The sequence below is a fragment of the Eschscholzia californica genome, unplaced genomic scaffold, assembly GCF_041429995.1.
Source record: "Eschscholzia californica isolate CP2 unplaced genomic scaffold, dmEscCali1.0.p SCAF_3, whole genome shotgun sequence".
Lineage (NCBI taxonomy): Eukaryota > Viridiplantae > Streptophyta > Magnoliopsida > Ranunculales > Papaveraceae > Eschscholzia > Eschscholzia californica.
In genome coordinates this window covers 11,366,369-11,388,579 of record NW_028238420.1, presented here as the reverse complement: position 1 = coordinate 11,388,579, position 22,211 = coordinate 11,366,369, and the positions used below count along the sequence as shown (strand labels likewise).

Genomic DNA, 22,211 nt, shown 5'->3' with positions numbered 1-22,211 from the left:
TCAGAGAAGCTTTACTCCAATTAGCAGAAAGTGACAATGACACAAAAATAAGAAGTGAAGCACAATCAATAGCGAGGTACGAGCTTGGAAATTTTGAATTTTTATTGGGAATCACTATTTGGTACAAGCTACTAGTATCTGTTAACCGAGTTAGCAAACGTTTGCAATCAAACGATATTCATATCGATGTTGCGATTGAACTAGTTGAAGGGTTGATACATTTTTTTTAGAACATATAGAGAAAAGGGGTCCGAAGAGGCTTTGATAGATGCTAAGAGAATGTCGAATGAAATGCAAGTTTATCCAATTTTTCCAGAGAAACGTGAAATTCGTCGAAAGAGACGCTTTGATGAAATTGGCGACACGTCATCACAATTAACTACTCAATCAGGTGAGGAACATTTTAGAGTTCACTACTTTATTTTATTAGTTGACCAAGCTATTGGTTTATTAGAGAAAAGATTTGAACAATATGTGGTATATGAGAAAAATTTTGGATTTTTGTTGAGTCCGAAAAAGTTAAGCAAGTATAAGGACGATGAGTTAAAAGCATGTTGTGACAATCTTTCGAATTGTTTGAGAAAAGACGAAAAATCTGATGTTGAAGGAGACGAGTTATTTGCAGAGTTGAAACTCTTACAAAATATTTTGCCAGATGCGATCGGAGGTGCCATTGATGTATTGAATTTCTTGAAGATGATAAATTGTTTTCCAGCTACTAGCATTGCTTATAGAGTTCGACTATACCCGTCACAGTTGCATCAGCAGAAAGAAGTTTTTCAAAATTAAAGATTTTAAAATCATTCTTGAGATCGACTATATTGCAGGACCGGCTAAATGGATTAGCTTTGCTTACTATTGAAAGTGGATTCTTAGACAAGATTGACTATGAAGGTTTAATTGACGATTTTGCTTCAAAAAATGCGAGAAGAAAAATTTTCAAATAAAGATATTAATTGTAATCATTTAGTTCAAAACACAATATTAGGATTCAATTCTCCGATGAAATATTATTTTTATGGTTAGATCATTTACATTTTATTTTTATTATTTTGTGTAAAAAAAAATTGAACATGTAAAAGGCCCCGTTAACATTTTGGCACCGGACCCCCAATTACTCAGCCACGCCACTGATATCTTGTCATATTGAAAGTAATGACTATTTGACATTGTCTCTAAACAAAGAAAAAGCGTGTACCTGTAATAATTCAGTACGAAACTTTTTGATTGTCGACATCTAACCCGATCATTGCCATCATCAGGTTAAAAACCAGGTTTGTTGTTTCTTGGTGAAATAAAGTTAATTTAAGAGAGAAAGATCAACAAAGTGATGAATAAGTAGAGGGCAGAAACATGTTGAAGATTTGAAGCAACAGTTTGTTTAAACAGTGAAACTCTCAATTTATTGAAGAAATCATATCTGGTAGTATTATTTTAGTGGTGAAGCAATCAACTCTGTCTTTTTCTTTTCCATATTTTTCAATATGGTGAAGGAATCAATGTTGATGAAAAAAATCTTATACAATATAGCTGAAAATTCGAAAAAGATCTAAAATTTTATTAAAGATTTGAATAAGTTAAAGATTCATACAAGAACTCGAAGATTCGAACAAGATCTGGATTATTTCTCATTAAAAATGTACTAAGAGAATTTGATAGAATATCCTACACATTTAGAAATATCCAAGATTTTAGTCGTGGTTTGAACAATGCATTTGATGAACGTCTTCTATATTTATACAATAACATAAGAAAATTCATAGTACAAAACCAAATTGAGAAAAAGAAAAGAAAAGTTAGATTATGTACATACATTCATAAAAGTCCTAGATTTTGGTCATGGTTAGAAAAATATACCCTACATCTTTAAAAATGCATTTGGAGAATTTAATGTAGTTTTCTATACGTTTTGAAATATCCTAAATTTCCCCGTAACTTTTTTTTTTTTTTTGTTGAACTAGCTTTGCATTAATTTATAAAAACGTTATTACAATATTTATCAACTAAAATACAAGGAACATTCTTCCACGTCTTGCTTTTGTTTCTTTTCCTTCCCCATTTCGCTAATTTGTCTGCATTCGAGTTGAGTTCTCTCCTTGTGTATTTGAATTGGACCGCATCGAATTCTTTTCTACTTTCTCCAATTCTTCTGATGTGGATATGAGATTGCCAGCTAATTGTATGATGTTTGTTGTGAAGGTGTTTGATGAGATTGATGTTGTCACTTTCAATGATTATTGATTTATGATTCTTTGCTTTCGCCCATTCTAAACCGAATAAGATTGCCATGGCTTCACATTCTTCACTGTTTCTCGCTCTCGCTGATTTGACTTGCGCTGCTATAAATTTTGATTGTCTTCTACATTTTATTAAATTTGCATAGATTTTTTTTTTGTTGAAAAGAACCGAATTAACTAGCAACCTCAAGATTCATCGAGATCTTCGAGTGCCATTGTCGATGAGTCCGCTTTTGTCTGCCCCATTTCGCCAATTTGTCTGCCTTCATATTCAACATTCTTGGCACATGAGTGAATCTCGATTCCGTGAAGTTAGATAATAACTCTCCAAAGTTGACCAGCAGCTTTTTTGTTTGCCACCCGATATCTCGTGAATTGTCGTTGAGGTAGTTAATTAAGTTGAGATTGTCGCTTTCTATATGGAGATGTGAGATTCGTTGATTTGAAGCCCATTGAACTGCGTTAAGAATGGCAAGGCATTCACATTCCTCCGCTGTCTGTTCTCTGGTTATATCCGTCTTTGCTGCAACAAAGTCTCCATTTTCATCATGTAGGATCCATCCTATTCCTGCTGGTTCCGTGCATGCTAAGAAAGATGCATCCACATTAAATTTGAGGAACGGGGGTTCTGGTGGAAGCCAGTTGATGTTATTTTTCACTTTCTCGCCTTCGGTTTGTAACTTTATTGATGTAGTATAACTTTGGATCATAGTGATAACCTGCATCGGATTAGTGTTTTTCGTAGCAAAACATTTATCGCACCTTACCTTCCAAATAAACCACATAATTTTAGCCATCATCGTCATACTATCACTCGTCATAGTTTTCCAGTAAATTATCCATTCAAGGATGTTGGTAAAGTTATCTGGTCTGAAACCAAAGTGCAGCCAAATCGCCCGGGCGAAGTGGCAATGTAGTAAAATATGAGTAATCGTTTCCGTCTGTTCGCAAAACAGACACGTATAAATATTTCCAATATATTTGCCAATTTTTCCTCGAACTGGTAAACTGTTAGTACAACATTTCCATAAGAATAGTTTAATTCTCGGAATGGTGGGGATTTTCCAAATAAAGTTCCATTCCATAGGCGAATGTTCTTGAGAACCATACTTTAAGTGATTATACATAGATTTGATCGTAAAGTTACCTGATTTGGTGAGAGTCCAGATCATCGTGTCCTGAGCATTAGGTTGGATATTGATACTAAGGATCGCTTTACCTACATCGTTGTCAAAATAGAGAGTTAACATGTTCCTATTCCATTGATTGTCTAACATGAGATCCGCAACATTGTTAAACGGGCAATTGTGCCTATTCTGAATAGGTGGTTTATGATTTGGGATCCAATAATCCTCCCAAATATTAATATGACTACCTCTATTGACATCCCAGAATATGAGATTAGTTATCTGAGGCATACACGCCACAATAGATTTCCAGATCCAAGAGTTAGACTGTTTAGCGGGAAGAGGTTTTGAACTCTTCGGGAAATACCGAGCTTTGAGAAGTTGAGCCCAAGGAGAAGAAGGGAATTTGAGCAGGCGCCACGCCAGTTTGCAGAGGAACGCTTGATTATCTAGGAACGGTTCACGGAATCCCAGACCACCTAATTTGCGGGGCCGGCAAAGAGCAGCCCACTTAATGGTGTGAATAGTTTTGGTTTTTCCCCACCAAAAGGACCGTTGGATGGTCTCCATGCGGTTGCTAATCCCCTTCGGGAGGGCAAAGCATTGCATCTGGTATCGGGGAACGGCCGCCGTAATAGTCGAGATGACTATAGAACGACCAGCTTGAGAGAGAAGGTTGGTCTGCCACTTGGACAGTTTATTCTGAACTTGGTCAATAAGAGAGGAGAAAGGTTGTTTTTTCTTGGCTCCAATAAAGAGATGGGTGCCCAGATATTTATCAAGAGAAGAAGCTTGCTGAACTTTGAGGGATTTGATAATCATTCTCTTGAATTTGTGGTGGGTGTTTTTGGTGAAAAAGATGGTGGACTTTTTATAGTTAATGACTTGACCAGAGGTTTCGCTAAAAATCTTGAGGATGTGGAGAAGGTTATTGATATTATCAAGAGAGTTCAGCCCGAAGATGAGGCAGTCATCGGCAAAGAGGAGGTGATTAACCGTGAAATTAGAGCGGGGTATATTAATCCCAATGAATTTATGGGGGCTGTTATGAGCAGTCAATAAGCGACTCAGGCCTTCCATAGCCAAAGTGAAAAGAAAAGGGGACAGAGGGTCTCCTTGTCTAATACCTCTAGTAACATTGAAAGTGGGACCCGGCCGCCCATTAATGAGGACCGCCATAGAAGAGGTGGCAATACACGTATGTATAAGCCCAATCCATTGATCATCAAATCCGAGTTTAGCCATAATGGATTCTGAAGGGCCATTCAATCCGATCAAAAGCTTTAGACATATCGAGTTTAAGGCTAAAGTAGCTTTTCGAACCCCGTTTAGTACGGTAGATATGGGACAATTCCTGACTAATGATGATATTATCCGTGATTTGCATAGATGTTAAAATGTCATATGCATCCTCTACATTTTCTTATGTCAAGTACATTTAAAAATGTTTTTTTACAATATTAAAAAAATGCAACATTACAAAAGAAATTGAAAAAAAATAGAGTATGTACAGTATATTCATAAATGTCATATGGGTCGAAGAGACTTTCAGAATGGTCCTTTACTTACACCAAATGCACAAAAAATGTTTACTACAATATAAAAATACACATTGATAAATGTGATACACATTGTCATAGTACATTTTAAGGAATGAAAAAAATATTGAAAGAAAGTATTCGTTGGAAAATACTGGAATGATTAGAAAAAAAATTGGAGAGGCAAATCAAATTTTGAAAGAGAGTAAAAATTGGAGAAAGATAAAAAAAAAAAATCAACGACTTAATTTTAGAGAGGGACTTGATTGGAGAGAGATATAGAAAATTTCAGTTGGAAGAAAGAGAAAAAAAAAAGCACGTGTCATTATTTTAGTAGATGACGTATACTCATGTAATTTTCCAGAATGAAGTCTCCAAACGTCAGTTTTCTTATCTGAACGATATTTTCTCTACCAGAAAATCTATAATATTGTATAAAGTTACCTTGATTTTGAAGTTTTCCATTTTCTTACCGTTAGGACACTGACTTTTGGACGAGCAATTTTTTTTCACGGGGATCAGAGTCTTAATTTCGAAAAAAAGGTTATTTAGCATCTTCATCAAAAAAAGGTTATTTAGCACAATCCCCTTTTTTTATACATTCCGATTTTATCGTAGTCAAAAACTATTTTTTTCGGGTTTTTAGTGAGAGAAAGACAGAAAATAACACTATGTCTGGCCACTCATCGGAGTGACATTTTCTCTCTTTAAATCACATTCCACCGACCTCGTCGGCGGTCGGGAATTCACCCGATAGAGTGGTCGGACATTCTATCCAGAAAGACAGACAGAGTGATGAAAAGTGGGGGGGCGGAAATGTGTTAAGAATTGAAATCCCACCCCGACCCCCGCCCCCCCCCCCCACACACACACTTTTAGACAGTCCCAAGTCCCTAATATTGAACTTTGAATTTTTCTGAAGGGTTTTCCCTTTGCCGAATCCTTTTATATTTCGAGTATCATCATTAATTTTGCTATCTTTTCTCACTACAGTTTGCAACCATCTAGAAAGAGATAGTGTTTTCATGTTTTGAGACCCCCCAAACTCTCTCTATCTCTCTCTCTAGATCTCCTCTAAACTTCAAAACCCATCATCTTACCCAACAATATCAAAATTTAAACCCTTATTTCTTCATCATCAATGGAGAAAAAAAGAGTAGATCAAGAAACTAATATAGTTATGAGTTGCGATTGTGGAAGTCCATTATATGATTCATTTGTACTTGTTTCCGTCAGTCATGTAATTGAAAGAAATATGATGAAGATGATGAGTGTACCAACCATTGATCATGAATCGTCTCCGTCTAAGAGGTTTACTAGTCGGGTCTCTGTGGTGGTTCCTTCCGATTTGATTATGGTGGCAAATGAAATCGAAGAATTTCCAAACGTGGGTTATTCATCAGAATCATTATCACTGATTGATCTTTTGCGGAAGAAACTTATGTTAAAGAAGAAAAAGATGTTGATTAAGAAGATGAAAAAGAAGATTATGAACCATGTGAGGAGAAAAGACAAGATTATGAACCATGGTAGGCAGTGAAATCCAACTATTCAAGAGTTGATGACAACGGTTTTTTCTATGGTGGTGACGGTTTTCCGGTGATGACGGCAGTTTTCCGGTGATGACGACAGTTTTCTGGCGACGGTTTCCGGCGACAATGGCGGTTTTCCAGCGAAAGCGACGGGGATTTAAATTAGTTTTTCTTTATTCTGTATTATTTTATGTTTTGTTGACCTTTAGGGTCCTTTTATTTGTGATATTTAGGATCCTTTCATCTTTTTCTTTCTTTTTCGTCAGAGTGTAGTCCAAGTTATCTCACCTCATGAGGTACTTTACATTCGAAGTTCTTAGAATTTACTTATGTTAACTCTCATGTCGCTGAACAGTGAGGAATTACTTTTGCCATGTAAACCAGTGATTTAATCACGGGGGATTGGGTTAACCATCCAAAATGAGGGAAGAAATAGGTTTCCCATGTAGCCAAAAAATGAAAGGCAGGTCCAAAGAGTCAGGTTGGGGAAAAAAATGACGAAATGGCCCTTGGAAAACAAAGTATTTACGGTTTATGCCGTCGAAAATTACAAAATTACCACCGAAAAATTCTCGGGAAACGAAATTTTTTTGAAAAATTGTCTGACGCACCGGGAAATTATTTTATTTACTGAAAATTTTCTTTTGGACTAGACACTTTTGTACCGGGAAATTATTTTATTTACCGGAATTTTTTTTCTGTACTAGACACTTTTGTACCGGGTATTTGAAGTTTCGTTTGAAAAATTCCAAATTTTCAAAAAAATTTGAAAATTTGAGTTTTCTTGTGTACGGGAAATTATTTTATTTACCGGGAAGAGATGGTTTGCTGGGCGGGAATTTGAAATTTCGTTTGAAAATTTCAAATTTTCAAAAAAAATTTGAAAATTTGAATATTCTTGTTTATGGGAAATTATTTAATTTACCAGGAAGTGATGGTTTTTGCTGGGCGGGAATTTGAAATTTTGTTTAAATTTTCAAAAAATTTGAAATTTTGAATATTTTTGTGTACGGGAAATTATTTTATGTACCATCCAGTTTTTATTTTGTCAGGAAATGTCAGCATGTCCCATCCAAAGACAAGAAGGGGATAAAAAAAAAATCAGAAAACAATGAGCTGTCCTGACATTTGGACTGAAAACTCATTTTTTGGCAAGGTTGGATTTATTTTGCTTTTATCCCCAAAAATTAGACCTTTTACTCGAAAATCCTTTAATCAGTTATCAATGAAAAGGGTTTCAATTGTTTCAAAAAAAAAAAAAAATGGAAAGGGTTTCAAAAAAAAAAAAAAAAAAAAGTGAATTTTTCTAACACCTGTATCAATTGCACCTCACTACTCCACTTCTTGCTTCTTGTCTTCTTCCATTCCATTCCATTTACTCAAAAGAAGTTCAGCCTCAAATACTAAATTTTCATATTTTTTTTTTCAATTTAAACCAGAACAGACAGAGCAGAATACTCAAGAACAGAATTGAGAAGAGAAAAAGTTTGATTGTGACGATAAAGATTACTTATACAGAAATGGGTATCTTTTATTTTTCTTATAAAGATTGAAAGTTGAAACCTTTTTGATTCTGTGTGATCTCTATATAACATTAATTTCATATCAGGAAGATTGTTGATATTTGACTGGAGATAGAGAGAGAGAGAGTGAAAATGGGGGGAAATCCCAAATACCCAAAAGAGATTACTAGCCTTAATTTTCGGTTCTTTTAGATTTTGTCCGAATCTTTGAATTATAGGTAAAATCTTTAAGGAAACCCTAAACGGATAAGAGCAATATTAATCGGGAAAGAGAAAGAAAATATTTTGATTTCCTTTTTGAAGATTCTAAAGTGGAGTAGTATTTTTTTCCCCTCAATCCTATTGGAAATTTGGGAAAATTTTCAATTACCTAGCTTCTTCCTTGTTCATCACAATTAGCATGTTTTCTTTGTTGAGATCGATGAACTCAGTTTCTAACAAGCATTCTAACCTTGAATGCTTTCTTGATTCTGTTACTCCATCAGTTCCTCAACAACCCCTTCCTAAGGTCATCTCTCTCTCTCTCTCTCTAAGTGCATCAATTTTCATCTTTTTCTTGTTTATAGCAAGTTTACATGATTATCAAGGACATAATATTATTACATTTCTCTCGATGAGGATTTATGGTTAACTAATTTTTTTTAATTATGAATACTTTTTTTTTTGGTTGGCAATAATGATCTTTATGTTGGTAGAGATTATAAGGCAAACCCTAATTTTAACCAAGGAATCAAGTTCGGTTTCGGTGGAAATTTCGGTAGGCATGGAAATATCGGTCTTTTCCACCGAAATATTTTGAACTTTATTTCCTTGACAAGGCATTGTTCGGTAAAACTTGGTTAAATTTCTGTTTTGATGGACGAAATTTAATTCCTTGATTTTAACACGATACTTGTGGACGGACTTTTAGTTTGGTTATGTGACCAAAGCATGCTATTCAAAAACTTAATCAATTTGGTCAAAAATTGGTACCTTACAACTACCTTATACGAACCTTGATTGATCCTAGCTAGCTCCATCCACTCGCAAGGTCTTGGTCAAACACAACCCTTAAGTGAAATGGAAAAAAGGCGAACAAAGGGTCATCTTCAATTGACTTTCACAAAAATGGAGTTGTACAAGTATGGAATTTGGGGTTATAAAAGTAGGTTAGGACTTTAGGTAGGTCGTCCTTTTACGAGCTTGGTTTAACAAAAACGGGGTTCAGTCCCTCTATAACTTCCATTCGTCGAAAAACATTTCAAATTGTGACGTAGATATGGAGGTTTTCTGTTATTTACAATTTTGGACTTACTTCGGCAATGTTGATTAATCGTATACTAACAAATACATGTTTTTACAGTCCAGCATTACAGATCTAAATGCCCTATGGAAACCACACAATAAGGAGGTAACTGAATTCTTCACTCTGGGTGATCTCTGGAAATGTTACAATGAATGGAGCGCTTATGGTGCTGGAGTCCCCGTCACATTGAACACTGGGGAAACTGTCGTTCAGTACTACGTCCCTTACCTATCTGCCATCCAAATCTTTACCAGCAAAACCTATACAACCTTAAGGTTTTCAAATAAATTTATTTCTGTTGTTACATATGTCGATACGAATCTGGATAGATTTTAGTTAATCTTTGTTTGTGTATATGAGTTTCGATTAATTATCAAGTATATATGTGTGCAAATTTCAGTACTAGGAGTTCACAGGAGGATAGTTGCGATCGTGCAGAATGTGAGAGTGATTCATTGAGCGATGAAAGCGAAGGGGATAAGCTATCAAGGTCTTTGAGTAGCAATTCAACCAAGTTTTGGGATGCTATGTCTGAAGATTCAAGCTTTGAACGAGAGAGCACATTGTCAATGACGGACCAGCTTGGGTGCCTTTATCATCAATACTTCGAGATGGCTTCTCCCTACTGGAGGGTTCCCTTGACGGACAAGGTATCTCCATCCTAGATACTACTTTCCAATTTGATGTAGATGAACTAATATAATCATGTAGAAAAGTACACGAGCTCGATTATAATGATCTCTTTGTTTCTTTTTTTGCGTAGATAACTGAAATGGCTCAGACCTATCCGGGTCTATTGAGTCTCAGGAATGTGGATCTCTCTCCGGCTAGCTGGATGGCCGTCTCATGGTATGTATGTTATGGTTTTCTATAATTTAAGATGTAATGTAACAATATATTATATGTATATAATGTAATGTGGGTACCCGTACCCATCCCCACCTCCACTCGTCTCACCCCACCCCACCCCACCCTGACCCATTATCTAGACTCATCCTCCTTGCTCATTTTTTCACCCCTGACAAGAGACAACCTTGAGCTGGATGGTTGTTGCATGGTCCATATCACACTTTATGACCATATAAAGTTTTTGTACCACTGCGGACGATCATATTTAACGTCTACTAAAAAGGTTTTTCCAATATTATTTGTCTGAAAAAAGATCTTTTTTCTTTCATTTTGTCTCCAAACGTAACAGAGCTTCTTTGGGAGAATTTTGCTCCGTGTTTCTTCTGGCTGATTTTAAAGTCTCTACAACCGTTATTATGTGGTTTTTTCTTGCCTATTAGGTACCCCATATATCACATTCCAAGTGGAAGAAACATGAAGGACTTAACTGCTTCCTTCCTTACTTATCACACTCTCTCGTCGTGCTTCCAAGGTACATTTTTCCATAATATGTTTAATTTTACGGATAAAGAACCAAATTAGTACTTATCTATCTGTTTCATTATTTTGTGAAATTATCTCGCAATACATAGATAAATTTTAGAAAGCATTATTAATTTATTAATGGCATCTTATATAGTAATTACGTATTATCCAGATGCAACTGAAACAGATTGCAAGTTGTTTCTTTAGTATATATGAATTTGGGTCTCGACATGAACATGTATCCCTGATATCAGATTCTAATGAACTAGTCTCTCGCTCCTTGTGGGCATTTAATTTTGTAAGATTGTTGTTCTAAATCTGCTGATAACTGCATAATTTTCACGAGTGACTCTGTTGACATTTGGTGCAATAACTCAGATTCACGGGAACACGAATTTATTATGCTGAATTTTTAACTTGGATTTGAAGAACTAAACAGTCGTTTATGATTTGGCAGACGACGACACGCCTGAGGATGAGAACTTGTCTCTGGAGGCCAATGGAGATGAAGTAATAAAGTCCAAGGCTGGAATCCGTCTTTCTCCGTTTGGGCTAGCTACTTATAAGATGGATGGAGAAATATGGTTGAACCCAGAGAAACAAGATGATGAAAGGATGTACATGCTTCAAAGTGCAGCTGATTCTTGGTTAAAGCAGCTCCGAGTCTACCACCATGACTTCAACTATTTCATCTCACGCTCTGCCATCTTGTAGGCAGTTCTCGCTATGTGTCTCAAAGCACTATTTAGCACTCCGCAACTTCCGGCGCAGGCCCAGCGAGATTTCTCCAGCCCACTTGTGGCTTTGAGAGAGAGCGATAAGAGAGAATGTGAACTTGTTGTTGAGTTTTTTTGGGTTATGGGTTTAAGAGAAGATTAGTCTGGTGTGTAGAGACAGAAATTTATGGGTACTTGGGTGTACTCATGATTGGTGTTTATAATCTATCTCTCCTTGCCCTTTCTCTGTAAACCATATGTCTGATTGTGGTTGTGTATTTGTGTTCATGATGATTAACTAGAGTTGGGGAGGATGGGGAGCTCCTCTTAAACGTAGTCTGGTTTGAAGGGCTCCAGTAATGGAGCTCTCATTAATGGTTCTTCTTTGGAAGAACTCCAACAGTGCCATGAAAGAGCTACTCAATTGGTAGTGCTCATTAACGCAGTATTTCAGTTGTATCGTTCATTTCTCAACTAGCTGTTTAGGCTAAAATAATGAAAAATGATAGAAGATGCCACAAAGGTGGACTTATTATAGACTTAAATATGAATCAACGGTCCAACAAAAGAGAAAAAGTCATTGAAAGAGAGTTGACTTGAAATTATAAACCGTTCATTTTTTGTAGGTCTGGAGTAAGCTTTGACATGTAGCCTCTGTAGCCTCTTTTAACATTACTCTAAAATAATTGTCTAATGGCTAGAAAAACCCCTGGAGTATCATCATGGGCGTCAAATTAGTATGAAAAATGCTAGGAAAATGACATTCCAACTATATTTCTGAGCAGAAATCTTACATGACTTGCCGTGATTCGTGTTGTCGATGATTCTGCTCCATTGAGCACAAATCAAGACAAACCACGTAAAATTTCGGTATAAAATCTACCTAATTTTTCTTGTTTCTTCGCATTACTCAGTTAATATAGTCTAGGCCAAAATAATTTGACTTAATGACCAAAAAGACCGCAAATTAGAAAACAAACGATTCTTTTCTTAAATATATAATAATTTTTTTTTTATCAAAACCCACATTAGTTAAAAAAAATATTTTATGTTTAAAGTAAAACTTCTTAGAGAATTAGTTATAAAGAAGTATAGTTTAGTCTTTATAAGTATTTTTAGCATAAGCGTGACCTTCAAATTTTACTCGCGTAGCGCCGGAATTTCCTCTTTATTTGTAGAAATCTTTTAAATTTAATATTATTCATGTTGGAGTAGAATAGAGAGATAGTACAAGGATGGTGGTTTGGGTAACGGTTTCTTCATCATTAATCTCCATAACACTAACAGAGTTCTTCTCTAATTAAAGATGATGGATCCGTCATAACAACTTTTTGATCACCAACTTCTTGATCACCATGGTTGAGTGGTGTTTTTGATGCAACCGTCATGCGTCTCTACTTGGTTCAATCTTCTTCATTAGTATAATTATGTTCACGACCTTTAGGGTCTTTTTATTTTATTTTGTAATCTTATACTCCTTCTTTTCCTTAATGTTGTCTTTACTCTTTACTGTCAGAGGCGGCACAGGTCCAAAGCAGCCAAAACAGCTGCTTTGGGCCCCAACCTAACCAACTTAAGAAAGGGTCCCAGTAGTTCTCTTGTTGCGTACAAGCACAATGGTGTATTATTTTCTACCTCTCCCAAACTTTATTAGTTTATTTTGTGGTACTAGTTTTTTTTCATAAGTTCTTTTTATTGTGTTATTAATACATCTAATTAAGTCTCAAAAAATATTGAAAGCACCATCTCTTTATATATCTTAGATATCCTTGTAAGATACGTTAATTAATAATCTTCTCTTTCAGTATTTCGATGCAACAAAGACGGCAATTATTATTGAACCGACAATATTTATGTTTTTCAAAATTTTAACTATTATTGAATCAGTATGAAATTATGTGATAAAAGATATTTCAAAAGTTTCATTCCAAAATTGGATTTTTCGACCTCGTCCACTCAACGTTAGTTGATAATTGAGTTTACCCCTTGGATTTATTATTTTCGACAAAATACTAGGCCTTGTTTGGCGTTAAAAAAATTGGAATCATAAGTTAAATAATCTCATAAGTCTTTACGAATCATATATTTGACTAAACCAAACACTAAAATAAGATGTTACAATTATCAAAATCATATTACAAGATCATTATTCACATATTATTTTTCCACACGTCAAACATTGTTTTGGTGTTTTTAACAAATGTAGTAAATTGAAAGAGTAAATTCAATTATCTATTGTTATGGAGGGTAAGCTCAATTGTCAGTTAGTGATGAGGGATTAAGCTCATAAAACTCTATAAAATTATGTGATAACATTGTTAATTTGTGAATTTCATGTTGTTATTTACTTTAGTAAATTCATGTAGTACGCAAAGGAGTCAAAACAATCAAAACCATGTAACTTGTTGGATCGTATTCCTTCTATGAATGAAATTCCAGTTTATCTAAAAAAAAAAGCATATCCGATTATACAGAAAAAAAAATATTTTTAACTTATTTCATTTTTGTTGTGATGTATTTTTGACGTATTAGTATGAATTTGATTTTTTTTTTTTAATTTTTGGGCTTATAGTCCAAAAACCTACCCTTAAAAACACATTTAGTCTTCTCTAATCCTAAAATGGGTTTGTAAACCAAAATATTAATGTAAATGGATATCCAGTCCATTAGTTTCCATCTCGAGAGAAAACACAAATCCCTAGAATACATATTAAATCATAATACCTAAACTAACCTTCTTTATATACAAAAACTGATTTTCCTTCAAAATCTTCAAATATCCGTTTCCATATTTATCTCCCAGCTTCTCCAATCACGGTTCTATTAAAAGCAACCATTATCTTCATTTTTCTCTAAAACGGAAACCTGTTACTTTTCTCTCTCTAAAACCGAATCATCTAATCAACCTCCATTTTTGAGTCTCGAAATCTGCTTCATCTTCATTAGACCAGCTGAAAACGTAATCGTTTATTTCGATTTCCATCATCAAAGATTCAGGTTCGAACCATTGTTAAGATCAACAATTGCTTCTAAGGTTAAAGTACCAAGTTTAATCTTTCTTTTTTGATGTTTTTCATCATCATCTTTAAAGATAGTTATGATTTTCATTATAATCGATTTCATCTCTGTATCATCTTTTCAAATATTCATCATTATTCATGATTTTCTCTCTCTAAGATCTTCATAACTAATTTATGATGTTAATGTTAAATCCTTGTTTACTAATTCATTATCTTCGATTATGTTATGTTTGTATCCATGTATTATTTTATTTTTCATTAGATTTAGGGTACATATGTTGATGTTTAGAACATCTCTTGATATCAGATCCGGTAAGTTTACCATTTTTTATCAGAGAAGATTACGTACGATTTTTGTAACCGAATGTAAATGATGTGTAATTTATACGAAATTATGTGTACTTTATTGAACATCACAACTTTGTACCAAAGAAGATTCCGTACGTTTTTTGTAACAGAATGTAAACGATGTGTAATTTACATAAAAGTATGAGCATTTATTGAACATCACACATTTGTACCATAGAAGATTCCGTACGATGTTACTTTAACAGTATGTAAACAATGTGGATCATGCAAAAAATTATATATACTTTATTGCGCTTTACACATTTGAATCACTGAAGATTTCCCACAATTATACTTTAACAGTATGTAAACAATGTGGATCATGCAAAAAATTATATGTAATTTATTGCACATTATACACATTTTTTCACATAACAGTGACCTTGTGATTCAAACTAAAGTTCTGTTTGTCTCCAAAAGACATTATGAAGTTTAACAAATAGTATGCATAATTTACTCCATTATACATGTCGTTTCCAGTAAATTATATGTTTTGTTGACAAATGTATATGTTTTTCTTTTTGTAGTTTTGTTGTTACTTATGTAATTTCTTACATAATCATCCAATCTAAGTAAGACCACAAAACTAAAATCTGATACCTGGGATAAAATATTTACTGAAGTTGGTCTGTTGTTTCCTGGTGGTTGATGGGCCTAGAAGGTTTCCCTAAAAGGTCTACACCCGCAAGTATACGAGCGTCAAGTAATAATTTCGGTAAGACCGGGATCGATCCACGGAGACTACGTGAAACCTATTCTAAAACTTAGAAGTACGATGTTTTCTTTTACAAATTGGTTTTGGTGATAAAATAAGAAAAATACTAAAACAGATAACAGAAATGAATTCAAATGGGGAGCAGTCTAGGGTTTCGAATCGATTCTAACCATGAACAAAGATGAACCTAAATCTCTTATCTTTATGAATCAATGACATCAAATCTTTAACGATTCTAACTATTACCTATCAACTATCAAGTATCCACCATTAAAGAACCGAACCTAAACATGATGGATCAAGAATTTTGAAGCGTAAGCAATGAAAGATTTAACACGTTTCAATACTAGATTATCGTCTAAGAAACATTTAACATTAAAGATGTTACTCTAAACATGATAAATTAACTCGATACAATACTCAAATCAAGAACATGGTTGAAAAGAAATCAATGAATATTATGCACTTAAGCTACCCAAATGCAAGTCTATGAATCATACATAGTCAAAACTTCATCCAAACTTGTAGACAAAGAGATTAGCAACACATAATCATCAAATAGGGCATAAAGAATTTCATTACAAAGATCAAGATTAATAGGAAAAATAAGAGGTAGAGATAACCAAATAATAGTCTCCTTGTTGATATGATGAAGAAGATGATGAAAACTCTTCTTCTTCCTATTATTTTATGCTCCAAACAGAGAAGTACTACCAAAAAATTAAAGTTCCCTCCTAGTAGTACTATTCTCTATCTCTCTATAATTTCTTGAAGTCAACCAGGAAGATGAATAAGATATTCCTTTTAATTAATCTCTGTTTGTTACTCTCTCTCTCTACACCAAAATAATCTCTCTCTCTATTCACTCTCTATTCACTCTCTATTCACTATATTAATCTCTCTCTCTCTCTTCCTCTATTTTGTATTCTATCTCTCACTAAAAAAATTTCAGATAAAAAAGAAGAAGAGATATATAAAATAAGTGATGATGAACTCAATAATCCTCTCTGTTTAATCCTTCGTTTTCTCTCTCTTTACAAATACCTTCTTCTCTCTCTCACAAATATACAAAGGTAAAAAGAACTAAAAATGAATCAATTGTAAGCTCTCTGTCTCTCTACTAATCTATCTCTTTCTCTCAAATTATAAATAAAGAAGAATAAGCAGTTATCTTTCTGTTCTTCTCTCTCTCCTTCTTCTCTCTAAAATTGATTCTTGAAGTTCATGAGAGGAAGAAGAAGAAGAACAGATATCTCTGTTTTTGCTCAAGAAAGAATGAAGCTCCTCCCCAACCGAGATAATCTGCACCTATTCTGACCTTCGTTCTTATAGAGAGAATACCCCCAAAAAAATCATAAACTCAGCTCCTCTCTAATAGCAATCAATTGAATCCTTCCTGTTTTCTTTATTTGCAAATCTCCATTCAATCCGATCTCCCTCTCAAAAATAGCAATGGAGATAACTCTCCAGCTATCTTTCTTTTGTCCTTCAATCTCTTTCTCTCTCCAGATTATATATCCTCAAGCAATCACTCTCAAACTCTTTCCAACCTAAAAGATCAAAGAAGATATATTCTTCTTTCTAAAATATTCAGCCAACCGGGCTTTCTCTCTAAAATTAGTTATTAGCAAGGAATAAAATTTCGACATATTTCGGTCGAAATGACCGAAACATGTCCTAAATTCACATCACCGAAACGAAATTTCCACCGAAATCTGATACGAAATTTCGAAACATAGATTTAGGTTTAGGGTTTCGAAAGATTCTAAAATCATAACTCATATACTACCTTAGTCGTTTATCTTATACCTTTATGTTAATTTGTTCCATCTTTCTTGACTACTTCTCAAATCTTTTGTTCTTCAAGACATTCTTCTCTTCTTTAGGTGATCTTTAACTTCAGATTCCGATTTGAGAGAGAGAGAAGAAGAGGGAACAGTCGGTTTCGGCTGAGAAGTCTTAGAAATAGGGATTAAGGGTTGTATTTAAGGGGAAAACTATTTTTACTGCAATACAAGAATGTTATGTTTTATTTCTGGTTAGCCCCCTAACTATTACTATTATAGCAGATTGGACCCCTAAACTAACTGTTTTAGGTTTACATCTGATAAATAATTCAATGTACCCCCTAAACTAACTGTTTAATTGCAGATAAACACTTAACTGTTTTAGTACTAATAGAGTTAAATAACTCAATTTATCCCCTAAACTAATTGTTTTATTGCAGATTAATACCGAACTTAATTGTTTTAGAACTGTTTTATCATTCCGCGAATTTGTAAAATTTCCACACAGACCGAAATGTTTCCACGAAACGTGTCCACTTTTGGACCGACCGAAATTTCCATCGAAACCGAAATTTCATTCCTTGGTTATTAGGAATAGTTAATTTCCAAAACAATTTGAGTGGAGAGAAGAAAGGAAAGACCGTGCAGAGTTCATTGGCTGGCCACGCGTCCCCACGTGATTACTGGCTGACGCTAATAGTTAAAGTGGGATTATCAGGTGCAATGCAGATGATAAAAAAACGTTACAACATAAGCTCCGATGAGACCACGTGTGACTCAGGGGAAATGGGCCACTTGATCCTTGCGGCATATATTAATATTTTGTCTCGCGTCATATCGTGTAAATACCCGACTAAGATCACGAGCGCCAACTGTAATACCCAACAGTGTATCGAAATAATTCAAGTAACCGCCAGATTGCATGCCACGTGTCATTGAAGACCTGATTTAGATCAAATCTTTGACCTGGTCTATTTTACTCATCCAGACTCTGATTTGACTTCTATTTTCGCCGTTGAGTTCGTCTTGGATTCTACTTATCACCCGATCATCAATATCGGCCAAATTACCAAAATTCCCAAATGACCAAACTACCCCCAACACGTTTTTCTCTCGATTGTATCCGTTTTTCACACCGAACCCCGTAAAAGACACCTGGAAAAGAGAAACACACAATTCATCAGAGTAACTGCTCGAAATAGACTAACTAGCCCAAGTTGAGAGATTCAGATTGGACATTTTCATGTCTCATCTAACATCCCCAAACTTAGATTTTTCTAGTCCTCGAGCAAAACACAAAAATAAAACTAAACCCCCATTTCACCACTTGCGTAGGGAATCACGATTGCACTTAGCACGTGCAACAAACCGTTAAACCTCTAGGTTGCCCTAGAGGACGAGTTTTGTCCCGTGAGGGTTTTCAGTGAATATACCCACAAAATTCAATATTTCAAAATTGCAGAAGGGTTAAATATGATATGGATTAAATATGTTTATCCGATAGATTTTTGAAAGCTAATAGAAATGAAATCCAAGTCAACCAGACCATACAAATGCTAAAAACCCTTTCACTAGTAATCTTGACTCGAAGTGCACGTGACCAGCCGATATGAGTATCATTTCGGTTCCGAAAAGACAAGACCTCGATTACTTTCTCAATACATTTCGCCTCGACTGTTGCCTCACAGTCATACACTCGAAAATTTAAGTCACTCAGAAATGGTTCACTCAATATGCGAGTATGAGTATGAAAGAAAACTCAACACATTACAAAAGATAAACTAAAATTTTCTTTGAACGACCGATCTCATAGAAAAGAAACAACCACTAATACGGGACGGGGAAACTTACCAACTCTTCTCACCTGATCAACAATCTAACAATGCTTCCCAGAGGTCGACAAACACTAATGATGATGTGACTAGAACTCCTGAGAATTCGACGTCTTCAAAACTTCAAGAGCTACTTTCGGGATAAACACAACTGAACAAACATTTTTTTTTTCAATACACTTCTGGTAATAAAACTCAAAATACACAAAGTACTTTCTTAACACTTTCATTGGGTATGATTCTCTCCACTTTGCTTCATGCCTTATTCTCAGGGTTCTAAATGATGAATGAAATTTTCTTTCTTCCTCTAGTGACACTGCTTTCAAGTTTCTCGGGCTACAAGAGAAGGTTTGCATTCTTGATGACATCCCTAGTGGTTGTAGAAATTTGAACTCAAAAGATCAAATGAGTTTTTTCAATATTGCGAGGTTGAGTAGCTCTTCATTCTACTCGGAGTTAGCACAGAAGAGATCACTCAAAGCAAAAAAGAAAGGCTCAGAATCTCACATGGGTTAAGTCTTCACTAATGATCAATCAAGTTCTTTCAGAAAAGTCTATTCTTTACCTATCTAACACTCACATGGCTAGTTCACATACAACTTCAAGACTCGAAATTCATGGAAAAACCTTTAGCAAACAGATAATCTGACCAACTACACTAAAAAACTATTAACAAGCAAAAACAACTAGACTCACCTTTTCAATCCAAAAAATTAAAATTTTGAAAATTTTTGAACCCTTTTGAAATTTTGAAATAAAGACTTAGCAAAAAATTCAATCCCCTATCCCCCAAACTTAAACCGAACATTGTCCTCAATGTTCTGAAGACTATGCAAAAAATTATAGGGTGAAGGAAAAGATATTACTTGATTCTAACGTCCTAACCGTGGGTTGCCTCCCAGAAAGCGCCAAGTTTAACGTCTTCAGCCAGACGAAACAGATGACTCGAAAAAAATAGAAAAAATTATACCTACTGGATTATAGAAGTGTAACTAACTGTAAACCAATAATCGATACATCTGTGGGTCCACCCAAAATACAAAGTTTTCAGTGAACGATAGTTTTACACTTAAATAATTCAGTGATAGTGTAGGTGAGACTATCAAGAAAGAAGGGCAATCCCCAAACTTAGACGACAATAAGGTCGTTAAGTTTGGTACTGCACCAGAGAGATCACAGACCGGATAGGAGGGGTTATTATATTGATGATAGACAGAGGGATAGAGTGCTTCAAACTCTACACATGGTTTTGACGGACAAAATGAAAAGTAATCGAGAGGACTATCAATGACACCTGAACTTAAACTAGGGTACTCTAAAACAGGTTCTTCGGGTTCCTGCAATGGAGAAACTCTGCTATCAGGCTCACAGTCCTGAGAAGTCGGTTTAGATAAACCTTCTATACTCTTTTTGATCGCGATGTACTCCGAGTCCTTAAAGAATTCTAGATCCTCACCAAAGTCAAGCGAGACAATGGTCTCATTTAACACATTTATCAACCACGATTCATCGTCCTTAAGCGAGTCAGATGATTTCAAATCATCATCAACTCTAGCAACCTCTTCATTTTGGGCTGAAGGGATTTCAAATTCGGCACACTGAGAAAATATTTCAATATTGGGCTCCACCGTTGCTGAGATTTTGGGCTCAATAACGATGTTTTCGGGAGAACTATAGTCCTCTAAAATGGTATCCTCGTCATCATACATAGGTTGTTGTGTATTGTATTCTATATTATATTGGTAATCCTCTTCTATAATGCTAGTTCTGTTATTGAGTATTTTATTTAGAGCCCTTCCTTTTTCTTTAATTCGTTCATTTAGATCTCGACTTTCGTCAAGTATCTTTTGAGTTGTCTGATTAAACTCTAAATTTCTCTCTACTAGTACAACACATTTTATCTTAACGAACCCCATTAAGTTGTTTTTTTAATTTCAAAGTGTTCCCAAACAAAAGATGTTTCTTGTCTTTTTTGGTTTAAGAATATATGTACAACTATAAACAGAAGCATCAATACTACTTAAAATTAGAGTAAGAAGGATGCATCTTTAAAAATTAGAATATAAAAAGAGAGATTAAAATGTAAATACTTCCTGACATTAAAAAGATTGTAATAAAATATAACTAATACTTTGGAAGAACTCTTGATCTTGAAGTGTTAATTTTAATTACCGAACTTTATTTTGAAGTGTTATATTTTGATTCCCAAACATGATCTTGAAGTGATGTAACTTGATCTTCAAATTTAAATGAGGAGTTTAATTGATAAATTCGTTTGTAAATATAAGTAACAAAAAGTTGTAGGAAAAATTAGTAGAAGGCTAAATAACATAGAGTAATAGTAGTAGACTGGTTGATTTGGATAGATTAATAACCATATGAAGTATTTATAAGATTTCTTTTCCTTTGATTTTTATTTAAAAAAAATTACAACTTCAACATTTATATTATCCTTATGGTTGTTGGGTGAAGAAAATTTGCATCATCATTAAATGGAGTGTGCAACACCCAATAAAAGGGGTGTACACCGTGTAACATCCCATATTTTCAAGGTTAGTTGAAGGACTCTTTAACATTCGGGTCAAGTCAAAAAAGGGCTAAATCAGCAAACAGTCCAAAATGGGGGTATTTTGCAATCAGGACAAAACCAGGGACTGAACTATAAATTCGGCAGATTTAATAGAAGAAATAAAAATCTGATTTCCCTTATCTTCTATGACCGACTGAAGCTAGGGTTTTCGATTTTGGGGAGAACAATTCGATCAAAAAGGAAAATTTCAGGTGAAATTCATAGGGGAAATCTTGTTTTTGGTCTAATTCGAGCATAAAGGAATGATTCAAGCTAGGGTTTGTTAATTTGTAGAAGTAGAGTGGTGATATGATCTGGTTAAGAAGTCGTTAAAGGAAAACAATACGATTCGAGTGCTGCATTGGGACAAAGTGTGAGTTGATCTAAATTTCGGGGACGAAATTTCTTTAAGGGGGGAGGATTGTAACATTCCATATTTTTAAGGTTAGTTGAAGGACTCTTGAACATTCGGGTCAAGTCAAAACAGGGCTAAATCAGCAAACAGTCCAAAATGGGGGTATTTTACAATCAGGACAAAACCAGGGACTGAACTATAAATTCAGCAGATTTAATAGAAGAAATAAAAATCTGATTTCCCTTCTCTTCTA

The 22,211-nt window shown here is 34.7% G+C and overlaps 3 protein-coding genes across 3 annotated transcripts; 2 read left to right on the top strand and 1 right to left on the bottom strand.

The window, feature by feature from the left end:
- Positions 1-279: 279 nt before the first annotated feature.
- LOC147548391 (uncharacterized) lies at positions 280-789 on the top strand. The gene has a single exon (XM_086668037.1). The coding sequence runs from the start codon at positions 280-282 to the stop codon at positions 787-789; it is 510 nt and encodes a 169-aa protein (XP_086524163.1).
- Positions 790-2,410: 1,621 nt separating this feature from the next.
- Positions 2,411-3,058, bottom strand: LOC147548390 (uncharacterized). Its single transcript, XM_086668036.1, has one exon. The coding sequence runs from the start codon at positions 3,056-3,058 to the stop codon at positions 2,411-2,413; it is 648 nt and encodes a 215-aa protein (XP_086524162.1).
- A 4,691-nt stretch (positions 3,059-7,749) lies between these two features.
- LOC147548389 (uncharacterized) lies at positions 7,750-11,585 on the top strand. Its single transcript, XM_086672005.1, has 6 exons — positions 7,750-8,465; positions 9,300-9,517; positions 9,643-9,892; positions 10,006-10,091; positions 10,532-10,623; positions 11,074-11,585. Exons 1-6 carry the CDS (start codon positions 8,358-8,360, stop codon positions 11,328-11,330), a joined length of 1,011 nt encoding a protein of 336 aa, XP_086528131.1. The 5' UTR covers positions 7,750-8,357; the 3' UTR covers positions 11,331-11,585.
- Positions 11,586-22,211: the final 10,626 nt, after the last annotated feature.

Excerpts from the sequence above, each read along its gene's own strand:
- LOC147548391 (XM_086668037.1), top strand. The coding sequence starts at position 280 with ATGTCGAATGAAATGCAAGTTTATCCAATTTTTCCAGAGAAACGTGAA.
- LOC147548390 (XM_086668036.1), bottom strand. The coding sequence starts at position 3,058 with ATGACGAGTGATAGTATGACGATGATGGCTAAAATTATGTGGTTTATT.
- LOC147548389 (XM_086672005.1), top strand. The coding sequence starts at position 8,358 with ATGTTTTCTTTGTTGAGATCGATGAACTCAGTTTCTAACAAGCATTCT. Across the intron at positions 9,518-9,642 it reads AAAACCTATACAACCTTAAG|TACTAGGAGTTCACAGGAGG; the intron begins GTTTTCAAATAA and ends TGCAAATTTCAG. Across the intron at positions 10,624-11,073 it reads TCTCTCGTCGTGCTTCCAAG|ACGACGACACGCCTGAGGAT; the intron begins GTACATTTTTCC and ends ATGATTTGGCAG.